Here is a 23228-nt window from a genome sequence, read left to right on the forward strand (position 1 = left end):
TCAGGTAGATTTAATTGATATCTTCAGATTAATTCTCCCTCAAGGCAAAATAATATTCATTGTTTTCAAGAGCACATGAAACATTTTCTAGGGTAGACCAATGTTAAGACACAAAACAGTCTCAATATATAGGGTCTGGCACAAAGAATGCCCCTTTTTATTACAAAATCATAAGCATGTAATTCTGTAACCGTAACAATATCATACTCATGTACACCCTATGACATTTTGGGTGAAATGTTCAAATTAAAACTTTAAGTTATTACACCCATATTATTACCCTACCAACCACACTCAAGTAGGCTTTACTTTTGCTAGGTCCTGTATTTAAGAAGACTAAAATAATATCAAGCATCTCTTTGACGATATGGTATGAAAATAAAAATCAATCACAATAAATATAGAGAAATACACAAAGATGTAGCAAATAAATAACGTTAGTAAACAATAAAATAGGTTGATAATGAGATCAAGAAATAAATCAAATATGCCTTGAAACAAATTAGAATGAGAATGCAACAACCTAAAATGTACAGGACACAGCAAGAGCAGTCCCAAGAGAGAAATTCATAGCACTACGGGCCTATCTCAAGAAATGAAAAACACCTCAAATAAATAATCATACTTTGCAATTAAAGGAACTACAAAAAGAACAAAGCAAAAAGTGAGTAGAAAAAATGTAATAATCAAGATCAGGGCAGAAATAAATGAAATAATCTAAAATACAGAAAAATAAAATCAATGAAACCAAGAGCCGATTCTTTGAAATGATAAACAAGACTAACCAGCCTTTAAACAGACTCATCTGGAGAAAAAGAGGACTCACATGAATTAAATCATAAATGAAAGAAGAACAAAATGAACGAATTCCTAGAAACATAGTTTTCCAAAACTGAATCATAAAAAAAATCAGAAAATCTGAATAAACTACTTACAACTAATAAAACTGAAGCAATAATCAAAAACCTCCTAACAAACAAGAATCCTAGACCATATGGCTCCACAGGTAAATATTACCAAACATTCGAAGAATCACTAACATCTATCCTTCTCAAATTATTCCATAAAATTAAAGAGGAGGTAAGATTCCAAGATCATTTTATGAGGCGAGGATTAACCTAATTACAAAACCAGACAAGGACACTACACAGAAAGAAAATTATAGGCTAAGCCCTCATGAACACATATAATAAAATCCTAAACAAAGTATTAACAAACCAGATCTGGCAACACATAAGAAGAATCAAACACAATGATCAAGTGGGCTTTATTCAAAGAATACAAGATTGGTATAATATCTGCAAATTAATAAATGTGATATAACATAAAAAATGAAAGATAGAAACCAAATGATCGTATCAATAGATGCAGAAAAAGCATTTGATAAAATCCACCCCCTGTTTAGGATAAAAACTCTCAGCACATTGGGAACAGAGGGTACATACCTCAACATAATAAAGGCCATATATGACAAACACTCAGCCAACATCACATGAAATGGCCAAAAACTAAATGTGCTTCCATTAAGATTAGGAACAAAACAGGGATGCACTTTCACCACCCTTATTCAAGAATTCTGGAAGTCCTAGCCTTTGCAATTAACCAAGAAGAAGAAATAAAAGGCATCCACCCAGTAACCAACCATACTCCTACCTTACTGCTTGGCTCCTTGTCAGCCTTCTTTCCCACATACATAAGGCTTTAACTGCTGGGTCTCTAACACCTGAAACAGTGTTTGGCATGCAGTAGGGCCATATAATAGATCAGGACATCACTTGCTGCAATTGCATGAATTTGAGCTCAACGAGAACATTCAAATCATTTTCACTGGTTTCTTTTCCTGTTGTTTCCAGAGACTGCTGAAAACTATCACCATTATCTTTTGAGGCTGTAACATCGTTACTCTGGGTATAAGTCTTTGTCTTATTTTATGTAAAAATACAAAGTCTGCCTGGAAAAAGTTCATCCATTGTAAATATAACAAGAACTGGTTGCACTATATCAAAGTAACCTAGCAGCCAAGGAGAGTGGACTAGAATGCACATGGGTGAACAATGATGACTTCACTGTACTATTCAGTGGGGACAGTAAACGCTGTTGAGTAAGCATGTGTACTGAGTGGCTGTCATATTCAAAATGACTGAGTAGAGCAAGAAATCTGGATCAAATTGTGTGTTAAGCTTAAATATTCCTCTACAGAAACTATTCAGATGATTCAGAAGGCTTTCAGGAATGATACAATGAATGCAGCACAAATAAAAGTGTGGCACAAATGCTTCAAAGATGGTAGAGCATCTGTTGAACGTGATCCACTTTCTGGAAGGTCTGCAACAAGCGGAACTCCTGAGAATGTTGAACATGTATGGGCTGCAGTCAACGACGGTTGGTGACTGACACAGTGAGAACTAAAAGCTAATCTGAGGATTCCAAAAACTGCTGTGTCCAAATCTGACACAGGATCTTGGCATGAAATGTGTCAGTCAAAATTTGTTCTGCGGCTTCTGCTACGGAATATTGTAGGAGCAAAAGGAACATCGTGTTGCAGTTGCTAATGACTTGATTCAAGCTGCTACCAATGAACCAGGTTTCCTCAAGAAAGTCATAACTAGAGATGAATCGTGGGTCTAGGGCTACTCGTATGATCTGGAAACTAAGTCCCAGTCATCCCAATCTAATCTAGAACCAGGAAGTTGCCTGGTTCTCCATGCTGATGAAGGCAGGGGAAAGTCTCAATAAGATCAAGACCTAGTTAACTGTGTTTTTTGATTGGGAAGGTGTTGTCCATCCTAAGCATGCACCACCACCCCCCCAGGTCAAATAGTTAATAAGGAGTAGTGCCTCAATGTTCTCCAAAGGTTGAGAGATGGAATACGATGAAGATGGTTGCAGGTATAAGCAACTGGTGATTAGAAGTTTTCATCACAACAATGACTGTTCATGTATCACATCTTTTTTTTTTTTATGCTGATAAACAGGCAGGTTTAATGATACCTTGCTCTTCACACAGGTGGCTGCAGAGACTCTAAACCATAACCCAGGGGTATACACAGGCCAGTCAGCCAGGCCAAAAATAAAGTGGCTTCTCATAGCCACTCTGTAAACATCACAGCTCTTTTTCTATCCAAATGACCCTAATCTCACATGAAAACAGTTAATGCAGGGGAATCAGAAACCTAGCTTTGTGTAAAAGTAAAAACAGAGGAAAAATAGCAATTCAGTGGTCAGTTGGCGAAAACAGGGAATCGTACTCTTCACTGTGCTGCTTTGCTCTTCTTACTCTTGCTCTTTTTGTCCCTCTTCTTCAGCCTGTCCATGTTAGCTCTCAACAGGTTTGAGTAAGCCATCTGAAACTTATTCACTTTGGAGCTCACCACTGTGCTGATCTTCTTTTTCCCATCAGTAGCTCTTAACACACTTGTTGTCTGAGGGCTCAAAGCCCTCCACAGAACCTTTCCTCGGAATGGGTTTAGTTCGGCCATCATATTTCTTCAGGGTGATGAACACACTGCCCGACAACTGGCACTTCTGGAAGAGCCTGGTCAGCTCTGTCAGGAACTGCTCACTCTCCAGCAGAACCATCCCGATGCCGCTGGCCCCACCCTGTTAACGTACAACCCAAGAAATCGGGGCTGGAAGTTCCTGTCTGTTCATGTATCACATCTTGAGCAGAGTTTTTTTGTTTTGTTTTGTTTTTTTTGAAACATCAAATCACTCAGGTGACTCAGCCCCCTAAAGCCCAGAGTTGGCACCCTGTGGCTTCTTTGGCTTTTCCCAAAACTAAATCACCTTTAAAAGGGAAGAGATTTAAGAACATCAATGACATTCAGGAAAATACAATGACAGGGCAGCTCATGGCAATTCCAACAAAGGATGTTACAGAGTGTTTTGAACAGTGGAAGAGATACTGGGAGGACTCTGCGAGGTTCCAAGATGTCCACTTTGAAGGGGACTGAGGTGTCATTGTCCTACGTACAATGGTTTTTTTTTGTCTTTTTTTCAATAAATGTCTTTTTTTTCATATTACATACCTGGATACTCTCTGGATACACACACACACACACACACACACACACACACACAGTGAACAGGATACATCGATCCCAGATGTAGTCACACCAGACCTAGTCACATCATCATACTCTTCTCTCCATCTTATGCTCAAGACAGGACTCTCCAGCCCAGGCCCTGCTCCCTCACTTCCTCTCCTGGGTACTGACAGAGCAATTATGCCTTACATCTCTTTCTCTGCTGGGTCCTCCAAATTATTTTCTAATTCTGTTTCACCTTTTCTCTATAATCTCTTTAGACACTAGATCCCTTGCAGCTAAGCTCTCCTCCTTCCTGCCTTGAATCCCAGATTCCCACAGAGGAGTCATAGCACTGCCTCAAGTCCTTAAGTCTTAGGCACTGCTTGAGCTCTGGTCCTTGCTTCCTTCCTACTAGTTTCTTAACACTACCATTGAAGTCTCAGTGTGCATCACATACTAGCCAAGTCTTGATGTAGACACATCCTAAAAAGATCCCAACACTGTGTTCTTCATCACCAAATTTATTCTTTCTACTAAAAATCCTTTCTCCATGAAACTCTCTACTGTTTTCATTTGTGGTACTGCTTTCCACAAAACTGCCTTCTCACTTTCACTGGATTTTTCGTTTCATTGTTTTGTTCTAACTTAATAAAACACAAAGAGATGATGGAATACACAGGGCTAGGTCATGTCCCCCAATCTAATACACTCCAAGATCCTAACACACTGTGATGAATCTACCATGGCCTGGCCTTTTTGTTCCCCACACACTTACTAGCCAAGTTTTTGTCCATGAGTCTTTGCTCTCTCACATATCTCTGTACTTCCAAGTGTTCCCCTGGTCAGTATCACTACCCAAGCTCATAAAAGTAATCGGAATAGTCTATATTTATTTCTATTTCCCTCTTTAGACTGTATGTTACTTGAAAATAGAGTCATTTACTTGTGTTAATTGTCTAAGACATCACCTGAAATACTGATGGCCAATAAAAGTTGATAAAGCCAAACAGGCAATATCCATTAAGAAAAACAGTCACATAAGCTGGTTATAAATAAAACTGAATGCTCAAGTTGGATGAGAAATTCCATAAATCATCTCCAGAACTTCAGGATGTTCCAAATTACTTATAGAAATTACAATTCTATTCTTTCAATTTTCCTTCCCAAGCAAACAAGCATTTTAAAATTAACATTTTAGATATTTAGATTGTTAAAGGCAAAAAAACATTAAAAAGTATTTAAAAAAATAATTTCACCTTAAAAGCTGCTTCTTTGCTGAATTTTCAGGAGTCCTCAAAAACTTTGTCTGTTTCTGTGGTGTATACAAAATGTTGTCTGTAGATTTCACCATTGGGTTTATCAGTGTTTCCTTAACTTGTCTTCCATCTGATCCAAAATCCATATAATATTTACGAGATGACTCTGAATCAGTGACCAAGAGATTCTCCAAATCATCTTTGTTTTCGCTATCTGATGAATACTCCAAAATTTCTGTAGAACTTGTCTGAAAGATATTAAGAGAAATGCAACTAAATTTGAAGCACTCTTTATTCAAGTCCATATTTACATATGCCTATTATTCTATTCCCTTATGATTACTGTCATTAAATAACTGTATATATAGTGTGGGAGAACTCTGTCCCACAGAGCTCTTCCAGCCACCACAGATGAGAAATAAGTCATCCTGGACACAATCTTATTGTTCCAGTGGGAAAGTGGGTGGTGATTCCCTCGACTGAGGTATGCCCTGAGCCCTTCTCCCAAATGGCTTTATTGGGAATGGTATGTGTACATGCATAGCTCATCAATTAATGTCAAAAGGCTATAGTCATACAAAAACAGGTATTATCTATAGATAACAACTGAAGGAACACAGAGATCTGTCATAGGTCAGGGTCTGTGAGACATGCTGATGCCAGATGGTCTTCAAGATGTGTTTCATGAGATAAGGAGTTCACTCCTTATGCCCTGAACTTAAACATCCGGTTTATATCAACAGAGCTATACAAAGCAAAGCAAAGCAAGCTTCAAAGGATACAATGTATTTATCGGGCCTGATTTCTCATGGGAACCCTTGGTGCTAGCATCGGATCATGCCTGCCACCTACATTACCTGGTTTTCCAGGGAGACTTATTAGTCCCTTTTGGAGCCTGCTCTGGTGGGGCTACTAGTGTCTCTGAAACCACAGAGCAGCCCCCAACAATACAGTCATGTAAACTTTGTCTGTAAACTTTGAACATCTAGCTTAAATTTCTATTTTGACACAAAATCCAAAGAATCAAGCCATATAACCAGAGACAAGATGAGATTAAATAAATTGTAAACTAGATATTATCTTACAGAATCCACAAAATTTAGTACCATTATTCAATTTTCCTTCAGTAAAATAAATGTGTTATATAGTCAAGTTTTGAAAAGTGAGCTAATAACACAAACCTAAATAAATGATGATAGTTACTATAATCTAACACCTATCAAGAAAAAATGTACTTTTTGGATTTTGAAATTTAATGTGAGGTAAATAATATTCACTATTTTTAATAAACCAAAGAAAATCACCTCTTTAGGTGTACACCACTTAACATATCAAGAGTCTCCAAGGATAAAGATCAAAACTATACTTTCCAGCACTAGTTCAATATAATATTTTCCAGAGACTATTGCTATTGATATTAGCAATAGTTTCAAATTGCTAATATCATCAGAAACTATAAGAATATGTCGCTGCCTCTTTTTCCTCACATTTCCTAAAATATTTCTTCTTTCCCCTCTCAATTTGCTTAACTACCAAAATAAGAATTATTCTGAAAACTAGATTATAAAAAGAAACTCACATCCAGTTACACAATGTAATTGGAGAGGAGAATCAAAACTTTCTCCTGTGACGTGTCTCATCTTTGCCCAGACGCACACTAAAACTATTAACTGTGGTATACATTTTATTTTCCCATTACTTGGTTTTGCAATTCAGTCCCATGTTGTTCTAATGGCAGCAACAATTTATCCTTCAACATTCCAACTGTCCAGTATATTAGCCCTCCCTTCTAATTTAACAGCTGTAATTTTTAAATTTACAAATATAAATTCTATATTTAGTTAAATGGATCTATGTACATGGATAATTCATAATACAGGTATGGTTCCTCAGGAGAAGCCCTATTTTTGATGGCTCAACATGGACTGTGTCCCTGACATTGAAGAGGCACCTGGCTAAAGAGAGTAAAGAGGCAGCCCTGACAGGTATGCCTCAGTTGTGGCTCAGCTGGCTAGGCCTCATCTCACAAAGCAAAAGGTCACTGGTTTGATTCCCCACATTGAGGTCACATACGTGTGTTGCAGGTTCGGTCCCCAATCAGGGCACATAAGAGAGGCAATTGATCAATGTTTCTCTCCCACTCTCCCTCTCTCCCCTTCTCTCTAAAAAATAAATAAAATCTTTTCAAAAGAGAGAGAGAGTAAGATAACTACGGTATATAAGAATTATCATTTGTGGGTGCATGTATATGCATGTGCACTGGCATGTGGTGGGTAGCGCTAGAATCTTCATCATTTGCTAACCTATATAAGATGGAAAGGTTTATAACATTTGGCCTTTTTAGAGAATTTTATAGTTACTTCCTTTTTAAGAGGTTGAAAAGGACGTTACCCGTCCCCACATTTCCAAAAAAATTGCTTCGGTAGTCACTTGTTACTGGGCACATTTAAAATAAGAAAAAGTAAGTGAAAAAAATTCAAATTCAGAGTTTAATTCCTTTATCCTTTTAACTATTTCAGTTGCATGCCTAAATTACTGTAGGCAGCTGCTAACCCATTAACAAGCAATGGGGTCACATGTTTTCCTCATGTGACACAGACCACAGCTTCTGAATAAATATGAATAGGCCATAAAAAAACAAAATAGTTTAGTTTGAAATTGAGTTCCTTGACAATGAAAACTTTGACACTTCACTTTAGATCTCCAAATTTAAATTCACCTTTTTGTTCTGAAATGTCTTTTCATTTAGTCCCCTAAAGCTTTGGATTTTATCCTAGAATAGGGTTTCTCAGACTCAGCACTGTTGCCATTTTGGGCTGGATAATGTAATGGGCAGTTGTGTTCAGCACATGATGTTAATGATGTTGTTCAGCAGCATCTCTGGCTACCCACCAAAAATGGCTATCAAAAAATGTCTCTAGATATGGCCAAATGAAGCCTGAGGGATGAAATCATGCCCAGTTGAAAACCACTGTTGCAGAAAAATGCCAACAACCAACCTCATATCACCTGTGCTAAGGATTCACATGCAGAAATGAAGGTGACACAGCACTTCGTCAGAATGAGAAGGTCAGAAAAAATAGTTATAAAACATGATAGAAATACTATAATTGAAATATTGCTCAGGTTCAACAGGGAGGACATACAAGAAAAAACAATGCCAGGTGGGACAAAGGAGAAGGGAAAAAAGGAAAAAGCTGCCACTTTAATCCCATCTGCACCTAAAGCTGAATGCGTAGTATAAGTTAATTAGGCAGAAAGGGGAGAGTACATTCCAGGGAAAAGGAATTGGAGGACCACGAATATGAGGCTAGAAAGAACTGAACACACGTAGGAAAATCTAGAAACAGCAGCAAAAGAGAAGGCTGCGGAAGGGCCTTGCAGAGCACAGCGGGGCATGACTTTATTCTGAGGCAGTAGGGTAGCCAATCGCATTTTTAACAGGGGTAACAAAAAATAGAGATTAATATGGAATGAGCATCCAAACAATATTCTAAATAGACTTCAATATGGGAGAGAGAAGGTACTCAAGCTTTCAAGTAGGGAAAGCAAATAGCTCTAAAGCTCATAAATGAAGATGGTGTGAGTGGTAGGTGGAATAAAGAGGTTGACATGAAAGAAAATGAGGAAAGAAATACAACACCTGGGAATTCTCAAGATGTTAGAAACGAAAGTGAAGGCAGAGTCAGTGAGGACCCCAAGGATCTGGTTTGGGCAACAAGTACAGAAAGATGCATTTACCCCCCAAAACAAATTGAGCAAATATACTGGAGAGGAGTACTAGCTAGTCTTAAATTTGGTTTTCATGTTAAGGTAGTGATGCCTATAGAATAGTTGAGGTAAAATTGGCCAACAGGCAGCAGATCTATGAGTCTGAATTTTAAGAAAGTAATGTGTGATGAAAATATAACCTCAGGAATCATAAAAACAGAAATAGTGCATGAATTTATGAGCATAGGAGAAAGCTCTCCTTGGAAATCATGTAAAAATAAAAAAAGAAGGTCCAGGTTGGAATCTTAGGAATACCATTAACATTTAAGCATCATTAACTTGAGAAGAGACAGAAAGTATTTTGAATTTGAGAAAAAGGTTGCATGGACATAAGAAATCCACTGAACCTTGAAAATAGTATGCTTTGAAGAATAAATGCTTCAAAATGTTAAAACTTTGGAATATAATTTGGAAGTTTCTTACAAAACGAAACATACTCCTACAATATAATCCAGCAATCACATCCCTTGGCATTTACCAAAAGAGTTGAAAAATTGTATCCACATAAACACCAGATGTTTATAACTTTATTCATAATTGTAAAAACTTGGCAACAGGTTTATTCTCTGTAGGTGAATGGATAAATAAACTGTGGTATAAACATACCATAGAATATTACTCAAAACTAAAAAAAAAACAAAAAACAAAAAAAACCCTACCAAGCCATGAACAAAACATGGAGGAGCATTGAATGCACATTACCAAGTGAATGAAGCCAATCCAAAAAGGTTACATATTGTCTGATTCCAACTATGTGACATTCTGGAAAAGGCAAAACTATGGAGACAGTTAAATGTTCAGTGGTTGTCAGGGATGGTGATATAGGTGGTGATAGGGAAGGTGACAGGGAAGGTAGGATGGATACTTGGAGCACAGAGGACTTTTAGGACAGTCAAAATACCATGTATGATATTATAATGATGGATATATGTTATTATATATGTGTCCATACCTAAGGAATGTATAATATCAAGAATAAACCTTAAGGTAAACTATACACTTTGGGTGATTATGATGTGTCAATATAAGGTCGGCCTTGGTAAAAAAAAAATGTATCATTCTGGTGACTGATGTTCATAAAGCAAGAACTTATGCGTGGGGTAGAAGGCTGTGGTAGGAGTCGATGGCAAATTTCTATACTTTCCTCTTAATGTCATTAAAACCTAAAACTGATCTAAAAAAATAAGTCTTTAAAAAAAAGAAAAAAAATGGAAGGTGAAGAGAAAAAAGGAGAGAAAATTCTTTTAAGAAGCTTGGATATACAAATTTTCTTTTGAAGATAGAAAGGACAGCATAAAAAGACACATTTGCTTGGCTATACCTAACTGTCAAAGTTGGTGAATGGCATACAAACTTGAAGTTAAAATCATTAAAACATAAGTATACTCCAGACACTAGTATATCCTCCAACCCCAGCAATAAATTTCTTCAGTTGAAAATTTAATAGCACTAAGATTGGTAAGACTATAAAAGTTTAGGTAGTACTTTGTAATTTCCTACCCTCAATCCACGACAATAAATTTTAGGTATTGTCGGTTTAGGCAGTCACTTCTTCAATGGATACTAGCTAACATACATGAATCTACTGAAAGCCTCCTAACCACATGTTATCTAAGTTGCTATAGTTAATACAAAGACATTTTCAAGTCCATCCTTGCTCTTGCATAATTACAATCAAATTCAATCTAAAAAAGTGAAAAATAAAAATACAAAGCAATTTATGGATAATTTCAGATACGTTGTACATGCAGCAGATACAGAAATGGAGAAGAAAGATGACTTGGGGCCTAGAGTCTTTAACCAATAAAAGGAGAGTTTGACCCTGACACTATCTCAAGCTCAGCTGTGCCCCTCACTATCAGGTTTCCCTGTCAATCTACTTAACTTCCCTATACCTCAGCTTCCTCATCCTCAAGTTGGAGATATAATACCTAACATATTAAGCAGTAAACATTAGCTACCATTTTCACCCCTAAAGTAGTTAACACATGCATTTTGGTTTTAAATTTTTCATTTTTAATTATACTATTTATTTTCTGGCATTTTTCTTTTTTAAAAAATATATTTTATTGATTATACCATTACACTTGTTGTTCTATTCCCCGCCTTCATTCCCCTCCACCCTGCACACCCCCTCCCTCTCTATTCCCCCCCTTTTAGTTTATGACCACGTGTCTCAAGTTCTTTAGATTCTATATTTCCCCTACTATTCTTGCCCTCCCCCCTATCTATTTTCTACCTACTGTCTATGCTATTTTCTGTACCTTTTCCCCCTTCTCCTCCTCCCACTCCCCTGTTGCTAACCCTCCATGTGTTCTTCATTTCTATGGTTCCACCCCTGACCTAGCTGTCCTCTTGGTTTGCTTTTGTTTTAGGTGTGGTTGTTGATAACTGTGAGTTTGCTGTCCTTTCACTGTTCATATTTTTCATCTTCTTTTTCTTAGATAAGTCCCTTTAACATTTCAAATAATAAGGGCTTGGTGATGATGAACTCCTTGAACTTGACCTTATCTGAGAAGCACTTTATCTGTCCTTCCATTCTAAATGAAAGTTTTGCTGGATAAAGCAATCTTGGCTGTAGGTCTTTGGATTTCATGAGTTGGAATACTTCTTTCCAGCCCCTTCTTGCCTATAAGGTCTCTTTTGAGAAATCAGCTGACAGTCTGATGGGTACTCCTTTGTAGGTGACTGTCCCCTTATCTCTTGCTGCTTCCAGGATTCTCTCCTTCATTTTAATCTTGGGCAGTGTAATTATGATGTGCCTTGGTGTGTTCCTTCTTGGGTCCAACTTCTTTGGGACTCTCTGAGTTTCCTGGATTTCTTGGAAGTCTATTTCCTTTGCCAGACTGGGGAAGTTCTCCTTTATTATTTGTTCAAATATGTTTTTCACTCATGGCTGTTTCTTTTCCCCTTCCGGTACCCCTATAATTTGGATGTTGGAACATTTAAAGATGTCCTGGAGGTTCCTAAGCCTGTCCTCATTTTTTCGAATTGTTGTTTCTTCATTCTTTTCTGTTTGGTTGTTTCTTTCTTCCTTCTGGTCCACTCCCTTGATTTGAGTCCCAGTTTCCTTTCCATCACTATTGGTTTCCTGTGTCAATTAGTTTAGCCTTCATATGTTCCTCTAATTTGTGACTATAATCAACCAGTTCTGTGAGCATCCTGATCACCAGTGTCTTGAACTGTGCTTCTGAGAGGCTGGTGATCTCTTGGTCGCTTAGAGTTATGGGCTCTGGGGCTTTGAGTTCTTCTTAAGCCATATTTTGGAGTGTTCATGCCTGTTAGGTATGAGAAGCGGAGCCCTAGGTGTTCACCAGGGCAGGGCAACTCAGTCTCTGGGTTGTGACACTGTATGTGGGGGCGGGGTCAAAGGAAATCAATGGCGGTCCCCTCTGCCACCTCCCGCTGCCGGGGCCACGTGGTCTGTCTCACTGCTCACACCTCTGGTGGTTTATTTGTGCAACAATGTGTGACCATGCTCAGCCTGCCCCACACCCTCACTGGGTCCACAATGCTACCCCAGCTGCCTGTGCACCTGGGTCACCTGGGTTGGGGGATCCTTCCTGAGCGAACCTGCTCCACTGCTGGCTCCGCCCCTCTTACCATCCCGGTTGAATGGTTTGTTGTTGTCGGACTTCCGTATAGTTGCTTTCTGTTCTTTGGCTGCGTCTTTGTTTACTAAACCTTTGTTGTATTCAAACCTGGTTGTGGGAAAAGGCACAGTGTTTCCACCTACACCTCCATCTTGGTGGAAGTCCCTATTTTCTGGCATTATTTTTTCTTAATTTCTAAGGGCATCTCTATATAAATAAAGGACAATGAAGAAGACAACAGATGAAGGTCCTCACCTGAGGTCATCAGTTCAGATCACGTGCCCACCCCCACTGGTTAAATAAACCTACAGGTCTCAGTCCCCAGCAGAAGTAGGCAACAGCAGAGAACTCCAGGGCTGCCGGCACTCCAGGGCGGTGCCGGTGGCAGCAAGGCACTGAGAACATCATGGTAGAGTAAGTGGCCCTGAGCCAGACCCAAGTGTGTGGGATCCTATGGGAAGAGCTTATGCCTTCCATCAGTCCAAAACGTATCATGGATTCATTGGGCAACCTGGCCAGGAGGATCTGCCCTACCATCTGGTGTCTTTTGCAGGATGGCCTTCTGCTCAAAAACACCTTCATCATGGGCTATGCTCACTTTTACCTCACAGTGGCCAACATCTGCAAGCAGAGCAAGCCCCTCTTCAAAGCCACACCTGAGAAGAAGCCCAAGCTAGAGGAGTTCTTTGCCCGCAACTCCTATGTGGCTGGCCAGGTACAATGATGCACCTCCCATGAGTGCCTCAAATGGCACATGAATGCCCTCTGCCAGGGTTCACAGGCCAAATGCCTCTTCTACCTGGTCTTGCCCCCATTGTCTATGAGGCTTACCAAGAACATCCGAGAGACCTGCATGAGCCAGATGGCTGGAACTGTGTCACTGTGGAGAAGCTCTTTATAAGGCATCTGCAGAGCTCCAACTGCTTTCCAACCATATCTCCTTCCAATTCTGTGAAGGCCAGATTTACTTCATGGACCACTACCTGAGCAAGGAGATGGTCCACAACATCATGGTGCTGAGGTCTACTAACAGAATTTTCAGCCCCATCTGGAACATGGAAAACATCACCTGCATCACCCTCACCTTCAAGTAGCCCTTTAGTACTAAGAGCCATGGTACCTACTTGAGCGAGTTTGGCATCATCCAGGACATGATATAGAACCACTTGCTGACTGTGCTGTGTCTGGTGGCCATGAAGAAGTTGGCCCCCACTGACTTGGAGGACATCATGATGAAAAGGTCAATGTGCTGAAATGTATCTCAGAGGTGCAGATAAAAAATGTGGTCTTGGGCCAGTATGTGGGGAACCCCAACAGAGAGGATGAGGTCACCAAAGGGTATCTGGATGACCCCTTGGTGTCCCATGGGTCCACCATTACTACCTACACAGCTGTTGTAATCTATGTGGAGAATGAGAGTGGGATGGAGTGCCTTTCACCCTGTGTTGTGGCAAAGCCATGACTGAGTGCAAAGCAAGGTATATTTGCATTTCCATGATGTGACTACAGATATCTTCCAGCAGCAGTGAAAGTGCAGCAAGTGGGTAATCCCAGTGCAGCCCAATGAGGCTATGTAGACTAACACGATGACCAAGAAGCCTAGCATGTTCTTCAATCCCTAGGAGCTGGAGCTGGAGATGGACCTGACCTATGGCAACAGATACAAGAATGTGAGGCTTCCCTATGCATACAAGCACTTCATCCTGTATGTCTTCTGTGAGAACCAGATGTATTTTGTATGCAGTGATGAGATTCAGCAGACCTGGCCAAACTTTGACCTCTGCTGCACAAGATCAACCATGAAAATCCCCAGTCCATCCCCTATGTTTATGACAACTGAGGACTTACAGAAGCAGATGAGGTGATAAAGACACAGGGCTTCCACTACAAGGGCACCTACAAGTAGGTGAACGCCGTCAAGCTCTAAGCACCAAGCCCATCCCTACCCAGTCTTTGTCCTTCCTGCCTTTTTACCACCTGACCCCACATCAAGAGGACTTTGGGACCATAGGTCTCAGTCTCAAATTCCTGGCCCTGGGCCCAGCTGCATAACTAGACAGACCAACACTCACACAGTGACCATCCTCAGCCTGAACCAGCTTCTGTCTACAGGATTGTGCCCCAATGGAAGGAAGAAGAAAGGCAGCCCTTCAGTTTGTCCCAGGTGCTTCACCTTAGAATAGGAGTTAGGGATGAAGGGGAGGATCAGTGGATGGGCCTCAGTTGGAGAGTGGCCAATTTCTGAGCTCTCATGAGAGTCACCTTTAGCAGTCGCTTCATGGCCATCTCAGTTTTTGCCACCACACACCTCAAAACTCTTCCGCCCTCTACCTATTACCCACTTCAAAAGCCATGTTCTCATTTTTAGGTATTTGTTACAGTAGTACCCCACTTCTCAGTACCAATGCCTGCCCATTGTCTGCTCAGGGTGCCCATATGTACACCTACATGGGCTGTAGGTAAGCTCTTCAGAACGCTGGAAAGGGGGACACACTGTCCACACCAGCTTTGAGGCCACTCCACATTCCTGGTCACCTGCTGCAGGGGACTTCCATGCTGCCCAGCAATCCCTCTTGTCTTGGACCCCCTGAATGCTCCTGTGCCCCACCAGGTAAACTCTGCACTCCACGGCCCACCCCACAGTTGTCCCCCTTGCTACTAGAAAAGTAGAAGCAGCAGGGAGGATGCTCCACCTCAGCCCCCTGAATCCATGAACAGAGAAAGCAAACAAACAAACAAACAAAAAACATAATAAACAATGTCTTCAGCAGCCAATAAAAAAGAAAAATAATGTCTTAACCAGCAGAACAAATCATGTGTTCTTCACATAGGCATTTCTAACATGAAACAAAAGGCATAACCAATACCTTTAGGAAAAGATAACCAAAAGCCATCACTTTAGCATATTTTAATCTTTTTAAAAGATTTTATTTACTTATTCTTAGAAGAAGAGAAGGAGAAAGAAAGGGAGAGAAACATCAATGTGTGATTGCCTCTCACGTGCCCCCAAATGGGGACCTGGCCTGCAAACCAGGCATGTGCCCTGATTGGGAATCGAACTGGTGAACGTCTGGTTTGCAGGCTGGCACTCAACCACTGGTAGCATATTTGATTTTAAAACTCCACCCAAGACCATAATCTCAGATGAATGTGGAGACCATCTCCTCACATGAACATTCAGAACAACAGCTGACGGATACAAGATGTTTCGGCCCCAGCCTGACAGTCACATACTCATCTTCTTTGAGAGAGGATGACATGTGTGCTCAGACAGATATATGTGCATGGGGTGGGAAGAAGTGGAAAAATCAAAGACAGATCAGAGGAGCCTGCAGGTTCATGAGCCCAGGTTTATATTTTATCTTTACATTGTAATGAGAAGAGCTATGAGTTTGGGAATGAGAAAAACCTGATTTTTGTATCACAGCATAGCTATTTAAATTGTTTTGTAATTTTAGACAAGTTACTTCATTGACTCTACCATTACTCAGTTTAATACAAAAATGAAAAAACGTTATTCTAGTAATATTTCAAGAATTACATATAATGGACTTCCAGCCAAGATGAGCCATAGGTAGATAAACTTTGTCTCTTCACACAACCAAAAGAAAGACAACAACAAATTTAAATAGAAAAAATAACCAGAACTGCCAGAAAAATCTAACTGTATGAAAGTCCAATAACCAAGGAGTTAAACAAGAAACATTCATCCTGACCTGTAGGAGGAGCAGAGACAGGCAGCTAAGTGGACAGCACTTGCAATAAGGAGGTGGTTGGAGGACTGGGGCAGGAGAGGCGGCAGCTGGTGGACGGGCAGTTCCACATTTGCATGAGGATAAACTGGGAGGAACAAATGGGGAGCAAGATACCACATAACCCAGGGTTCTAGGGTGGAGAAATAAATCCTCAAAACCTGTGACTGAAAAATCCTGTGGGGGTTGAGGTGGTAGCAGAAACTCACAGCCTCACAGGCGAGTTTGTTAAAGAGATCCACAGGGTCCTGGAACATATACAAACCCACTGACCCAGGAATCAGCAGCACAAGAGTCCAATTTGCTTGTGGGTAGGGGAAAAAGTGACGGAAAGCCACCAAGACTGAGCAAGTGACATTGTTCCCTCTTGGACCCCACCCCCACATATACCATCACAACAAAGCAACATGGGTTGGCCCCCCCTCTCTAATATCTAAGGCTCTGCCCCTTACTATACAACAAACACACTGATTCAAAAAAATATGGCCTGAATGAAAGAATATATCAAAGCTCCAGAAAAAATACAACTAAGCAATGAAGAGACAGACAACCTATGAGATGCATAATTCAAAATACTGGTCATCAAGATGCTCACAGAAATGGTTGAGTATAGTCACAAAATAGAGGAAGAAGTGAAGGCTATGAAAAGTGAAATATGGGGAACCAACAGTGACAGGAAGGAAACTAGGACTCAACAGTTTGGAGCAGAAGGAAAAAATAAACATTCAATGAGACCACAACGAAGAAACAAGAATTCAACAAAATGAGGAGAAGCTTAGGAACCTCCGGGACAACTTTCAATGTCCCAACATCTAAATCATAGGGGCACCAGAAGGAGAAGTACAAGAGCAAGAAATTGAAAACTTACTTGAAAACATAATGAAAAAGAACTTCCCTATTTTGGCAAAGGAAATAGACTTCCAGGGAGTCCAGGAAGCTCAGAGAGTCTCAAAGATGTTGGACCCAAGGAAATACGCACCCAAAGCACATCACAATTACATTACCCAAGATTAAAGATAAGGGGAGAATCTTAAAAACAGCAAGAGAAAAGGAGACAGTTACCTACAAAGGAGTTCTCCTTAGACTATAAGCTGATTTCTCAAAAGAAACCTTGCAGGCAAGAAGGGGTTGGAAAGAAGTATTTGAAGTCATAAAAGGGATGGATCTACATCCAAGATCACTCTATCCAGCAAAGCCATCACTTGGAATGGAAGGGCAGATAAAGTGCTTCCCAGATAAGGTAAAGTTAAAGGAGTTGATCAGCACCAAGCCCTTAGTATATGAAATGATAAAGGGACTTATCTAAGACAAAAGAGAAAAAAATACAAATAGTAAAGTGACAACAAACTCACAACAATCAACAACCAAACCTAAAAAAACAAAAACAAAAGCAAACTATGCAAACAACGAGAATAGGAACAGAATCACAGAAATGGAGATCACATGGAGGGTTATCAGTGGGGAGGGGAGGGAGGAAATGGGGAAAAGGCACAGGGAATAAGAAGCATAAGTTGTAGGTATGAAATAGACAGGGGGAGGTTAAGAATAGTAGAGGAAATGGAGAAGCCAAAGAACTTATATATATGACCCACAGACATGAACTAAGATAGGGGAATGATGGTGGGAAAATACAGGGCAGAGGAGAATAAAGGGGAGAAAAAAACTGGACCACTGTAACAGCATAATCAAAAAATATATTTAAAAATAAATAAAATCATTAAATAATTACAGATGACTATTTATTATGAAATATTTCAAGCACACAGAAAAGTATAAAAGAAACAAAATGCATTTATCCATCACTACATCACACTTCATTAGATATTAGCATGATGCAAATTTTCTTTACACTTTCTTTTTAATGATGCAGTTGACATTTTCTGTATCTCTCTTTGTTCTCATGTTCCTCCTTCCTAGAGGTAACTCCTGAATCACACCCTGCTTTTATATTTTTATCACACATACACATACTTTCTCACTCACAAAAATATCGTGTAGTATTACTTTGTAAGCTTTTAAACTTTATATAAAATTATAAAATGGTGTCATCTCAACACAGTCTGAATGACCTAATTTTCATATTACGTTTTTTATATTTATCCATGTTCACAAATGCAGTTGTTTTTGTGCTTCACAAAGCAAGAAACATATGTAATTTTAAATTTTCAGTTACCCAAATTAATAAAATGAAAAGAGGTGAAATGAATTGTAAATTCATATTTAATTTAATCAAATATATCAAAATCACTTCTTTTATTTCTGAGCTCTCATGAGAGTCACCTTTAGCAGTCGCTTCATGGCCATCTCAGTTTTTGCCACCACACACCTCAAAACTCTTCCACCCTCTACCTATTACCCACTTCAAAAGCCATGTTCTCATTTTTAGGTATTTGTTACAGTAGTACCCCACTTCTCAGTACCAATGCCTGCCCATTGTCTGCTCAGGGTGCCAAACAAAAAAAAACAAACATAGACCAGGTGGCTTAAACAACAGACATTTATCTCTGTGAAGGTTGGGAAGACCAAAATCAAGGTGCTAGTCAATTCAGTTCCTGGTGAGAGCTCTCTGCTTGGCTTGAAGATGGCCATTTTCTTGCAGTACCTGAGACAAACACAGAGAGAAGGGCAAGGGAGAGAAATATCTCCCTTATGCCTCTTCTTATAAGGGCAATAATCCCATCATGAGGACCCCAACCTCATCTAATCATTTCCCAAAGGTTCCCACTCCAAATACTATCAAAAATGAGACTTTGGGATTCAACATACTGATTGGGGGATGGGGAGGTAGGAGGTGGAGATTGCATAATTCAGTCTATAGGAGTCTTTTCCCACTCTTCAATTTTTATCTCATGGGTTTGAAATGGCATTTCATTCTTGTTTAAATTTGCATTCTCATGATTATTCATAAGGTTTATATCATCTTTGTACTTGTTTATTGACTCTTCATATTTCTTCTTCAGTGAACTGCTTATTTATATATTCTCCCTATGTTTCTAGTAGGGGACACAATTACTTTTTAATTACTTGGATCTATGTGTTACAGAGATAGAATGTTATAAAAAAAAAAGTTCTCAAGCAAAGATTTTTTAAAATACTTTTTATTGATTATGCTATTACGGTTTTCCCAATCTTCCCCTTTATCCCCCCTCTGCCCTACCCCCTAACCCTCCAACATTCCCAACCCCCACCTTTAGTTCATTCTAAGAAACTGTTCCATGTGCTGTACATATAAGCTCTTTGAGTCCTCTGTTTCCTATACCATTTTTATCTCTCCCTGTCTATTTTATGCCTACTAATTATGCTTCCTCTTCCCTGTACCTTTCCCCCCATTCCTCCCTCCCCCCTCCCCACTGAAACCCCTTCATGTGATGTCCATTTCTTTGATTCTGTTCATGTTCTGGTTGTTTGCTTAGTTTTTGTTTTCATCAGGTTTTTTTTTTAAGTTCATTTGTGGATAGTTGTGAACTTGTTATCATTTTACTGCTCATATTTTTAATCTTCTTTTTCTTAGATAAGTCCCTTTAACACATTTCATATAATAAGGACTTGGTGATGATGAACTCCTTTAACTACACCTTATCTGGGAAGCACTTTATCTGCCCTTCCATTCAAAATTAAAGCTTTGCTGGATAGTGTAACCGTGGATGTAGGTCCTTGCCTTTCATGACTTGGAATACTTCTTTCCAGCCCCTTCTTGCCTGCAAGGTTTCTTTCAAGAAATCAGCTGATAGCCTTATGGGCACTCCTTTGTAGGTAACTCTCTCCTTTCCTCTTGCTTCTTTTAGGATTCTTCTTTTATATTTAATCTTGGGTAACTTTAATGATGATGTGCCTTGGTGTGTTTCTGTTTGGATACAACTTCTTTGGGACTCTCTGGGCTTCCTGGAAGTCTATTCCTTTGCCAGATTGGGGAAGTTTTCCTTCATTATTTGTTCAAATAAGTTTTCAATTTCTTGCAGTTGTTCTTCTTCTCGCACCCCTATAATTCAGATATTGGAATGTTTCAGGATGTCCCAGAGGTTTGTACAATTCTCTCCACTGTTTTGAATTCTTATTTCTTCATTTTGTTCCAAATGGATGTATATTTTTTCCTTTTGTTCCAAATTGTTGCTTTGAGTCCTGGTTTCCTTCATGTCACTGTTGGTTCCCTGAATATTTTGCTTTATTTCACTTTGGGTATCCTTCATTTGTTGTTTCATTTTCCGACCAAGCTCAATCAGATATGTGATCATTTTGATTACCAGGGCTTTAAATTCTCCATCAGATAGGTTGGCAATCTCCTTATCTCTTAGCTCTCTTTCTGAGGTTATCCTCTGTTCTTTCATTTGGGCCATATTTCTTTGTCTTGATGCACCTGATAAGTTGTAACGGGGTGAGGCCTTAGGTATTCACCAGGGCAGGGCAACCCTCCCTTGCTGCACTGTGGTGCTGCCTGTGGGGGAGAGGCCAGAGAGGGAACAATGCTGCCTGCCTGCTAGTCTCTACAGCACTTTCCAATGGACTGTCGTGTGAGACTGGGAGTTTCTCGCACCATAGTAACTGCAGTAGTCTACAGCTTCACCTTCCGTCTCAGTTTCGCCTTCAGTCAGCCCTGCTTGCCCAGTCCGCCACCTTACCCTAGTTTTTCTGAGTCAGCCAGTACAGTCCACTGCCTTACTGGTCTGGTTGTTCTGCTTGATTTTTTCTTTAATTCCTTGGTTGTCAGAGTTCCATACAGTCTAATTTTCTGGTGCTTTTGGTTGCTTATTGATTTTAGATTGGTTGTTATTCTCCTTTTAGTTGTGCAAGGAAGTAAAGGGTTTCTACCTATGCCTCCATCTTGGCCACAACTCTCTGAACCAAAATATTTTTAACCATTATTATTATTATTGGTAGGTTTCCCAAGTGTCACATAGTACCCTATGTACTTGGGAAAAACTATTGTTCCTCAAAAATTTTTATTCCTTACCCAATCACTTTTTTAGGAAATGGATTACCTTACTTAAATTTAAATGCTGGATTTCAAGTACCAAAATAAAGACTTAATTATTTTTCTTTTAAAACACTTATATTTTACCATATTTTTCCTATTTCCTTTAGACAGCTAAACAGTGCTGCCCTTTTTAAATTTTCATGTAAGATTACTTCAATCAGGTATATAGACCAGTTACAGAAATAATACATTACAGCAAATTAGGATCTTTGTTAGCAGAAAAAGTACTGCATATTCAAATTCACAGATTCAAAAAGTGACTATGTAGCAATGATCACAATTTGCTAATGTTTATAAAATAATAAAAGTAATATTACGATTCTTTCTCTTCAATGAACTTCAGAACTAGGAGTCTCCTGAATTAGTGATTAAATATCACAAATGACAAGATTAAGATATGAGCGAGGAGTAGTTCCTGTAAAATCAATAGGCAAGGACTACATCCTAACCTGTCTGTGGCTGAAGTCACCTGCAATTATCAAAACCATAAGTGTTCAACATCGATTCAGTCTCCAGATGTTAGCAATACTGCTGTAGCAGACGTCTGTCACAATTTATTTCTGACTCCTCTTTTCAGAGAACCACCCACCCATCCATGGAGAGGACAGCCTGCAACCTCTGAGCAGCCACAGGGGTAGCCCCCCATGTTTAAGCAGCCGTGAGTCTACTATGATTAGCCTAAGGTAGATAACTGACCAAAGATGAACAAATCAGATTCATTTTCTTCAGATTTTGAATTAAGAGATAGAGAGTCTGGGAACTACAAGCTAAGATACTAATAATGAATCTCTATACAAATGGTCATGAGTTCTTGCTAGTGAGGATCTCATAGCTGGCCTGATGCCCAGTTCACCTTTCCCCTTTAGATTTCTCAGGCTGCACTAGCATGAATCCAAAACATTTCATCTTCCTCTTAAACTAGGTAAATTTATGTTCTGTTACTTGCAACCAAGAGGCTTAACTATGCTAAGTATCTCCAAATAAAGAAAATGTTCCATTAACAAATTATTAATTTAGTACTTATGCAACGTGTAAGGTGTTATGCAAGACAGAAAATTTAGTGACATGTAGTTCCCTAAAAAAGCTTGAAATCACATAAAGAAGATGGATAAATTATAAGCATGGCTTATACTAAATGTTATGAATGGGCAAAGAATGGGACCTTTATTTCTGGCTAATCTGAAACTAGCAAACATCCTGGAAGAAATAAAACCTCTAATGGGTCTCAAAGGATTGGAAAATTCTTAACAAACGAAGATGAGAACAGACAGAACAAAGTACCTAAGGCGGGAAAGTAGAATGGATACTTAAGATATACAGTCAAGTCCATACAAATGAAAGTTTAGAGTTCACTTGGGAAACAAGAGACAATAATATGAAATATATGATCCTAGAGATCACGTGTGTGTGGAGGGAGAGCACATACGTTCTCTTGCATAAAGATAAATCAACAGACCCATCAACAGTGGGGAATTTACTGTTCAATAAAAATTCTTGTAAGTGATTTCACTGAATAATTAAAGAGGTACTCATGAACTGAAGTGTCCCATTTCCTGTAAATCAAATTGCAATCCAATTCTATGTATGAAAATCTATGTGTATAGAGTCCTCTCAGATAAAAACTGTGTCTACTAACAAAGTAAAAAGAAGTCAGAGTTCAAATGCAAGATTAAGCCGTGTCTCTGTGGTAAAGCTACCTCAATCACATATGAAGCAAATTAGCCAGAAGAAACACTGCTCTCTCAGAAATTAAAGCTTTTAATTCTAAAATGTATAGAAAGGTCACACAAAGAGAAACAGCAGAATACCAATAATAAATGATCACCTCCTTATTTTTAAATTTTTAAAAATGTATT

The 23228-nt window shown here is 39.3% G+C and overlaps 1 protein-coding gene and 2 pseudogenes across 2 annotated transcripts in view; 1 reads left to right on the top strand and 2 right to left on the bottom strand.

Annotated features, from left to right (window-relative positions):
• SPIDR (scaffold protein involved in DNA repair) overlaps positions 1-23228 on the bottom strand; it is a 387966-nt gene that overhangs the window by 270120 nt on the left and 94618 nt on the right. For both annotated transcript variants that reach the window (XM_037035383.1, XM_037035384.1), the window contains one exon: positions 5285-5532. In XM_037035383.1, coding sequence (XP_036891278.1) covers positions 5285-5532 — 248 coding nt within the window. The remainder of the gene's footprint in view (positions 1-5284; positions 5533-23228) is intronic.
• LOC118979351 (signal recognition particle 14 kDa protein-like) lies at positions 2963-3637 on the bottom strand (annotated as a pseudogene).
• LOC118979348 (glucose-6-phosphate 1-dehydrogenase-like) lies at positions 13040-14575 on the top strand (annotated as a pseudogene).

This window comes from Sturnira hondurensis, unplaced genomic scaffold, assembly GCF_014824575.4.
Source record: "Sturnira hondurensis isolate 20B ecotype Veracruz unplaced genomic scaffold, ASM1482457v3 Scaffold0022258, whole genome shotgun sequence".
In the NCBI taxonomy this organism is placed as follows: domain Eukaryota; kingdom Metazoa; phylum Chordata; class Mammalia; order Chiroptera; family Phyllostomidae; genus Sturnira; species Sturnira hondurensis.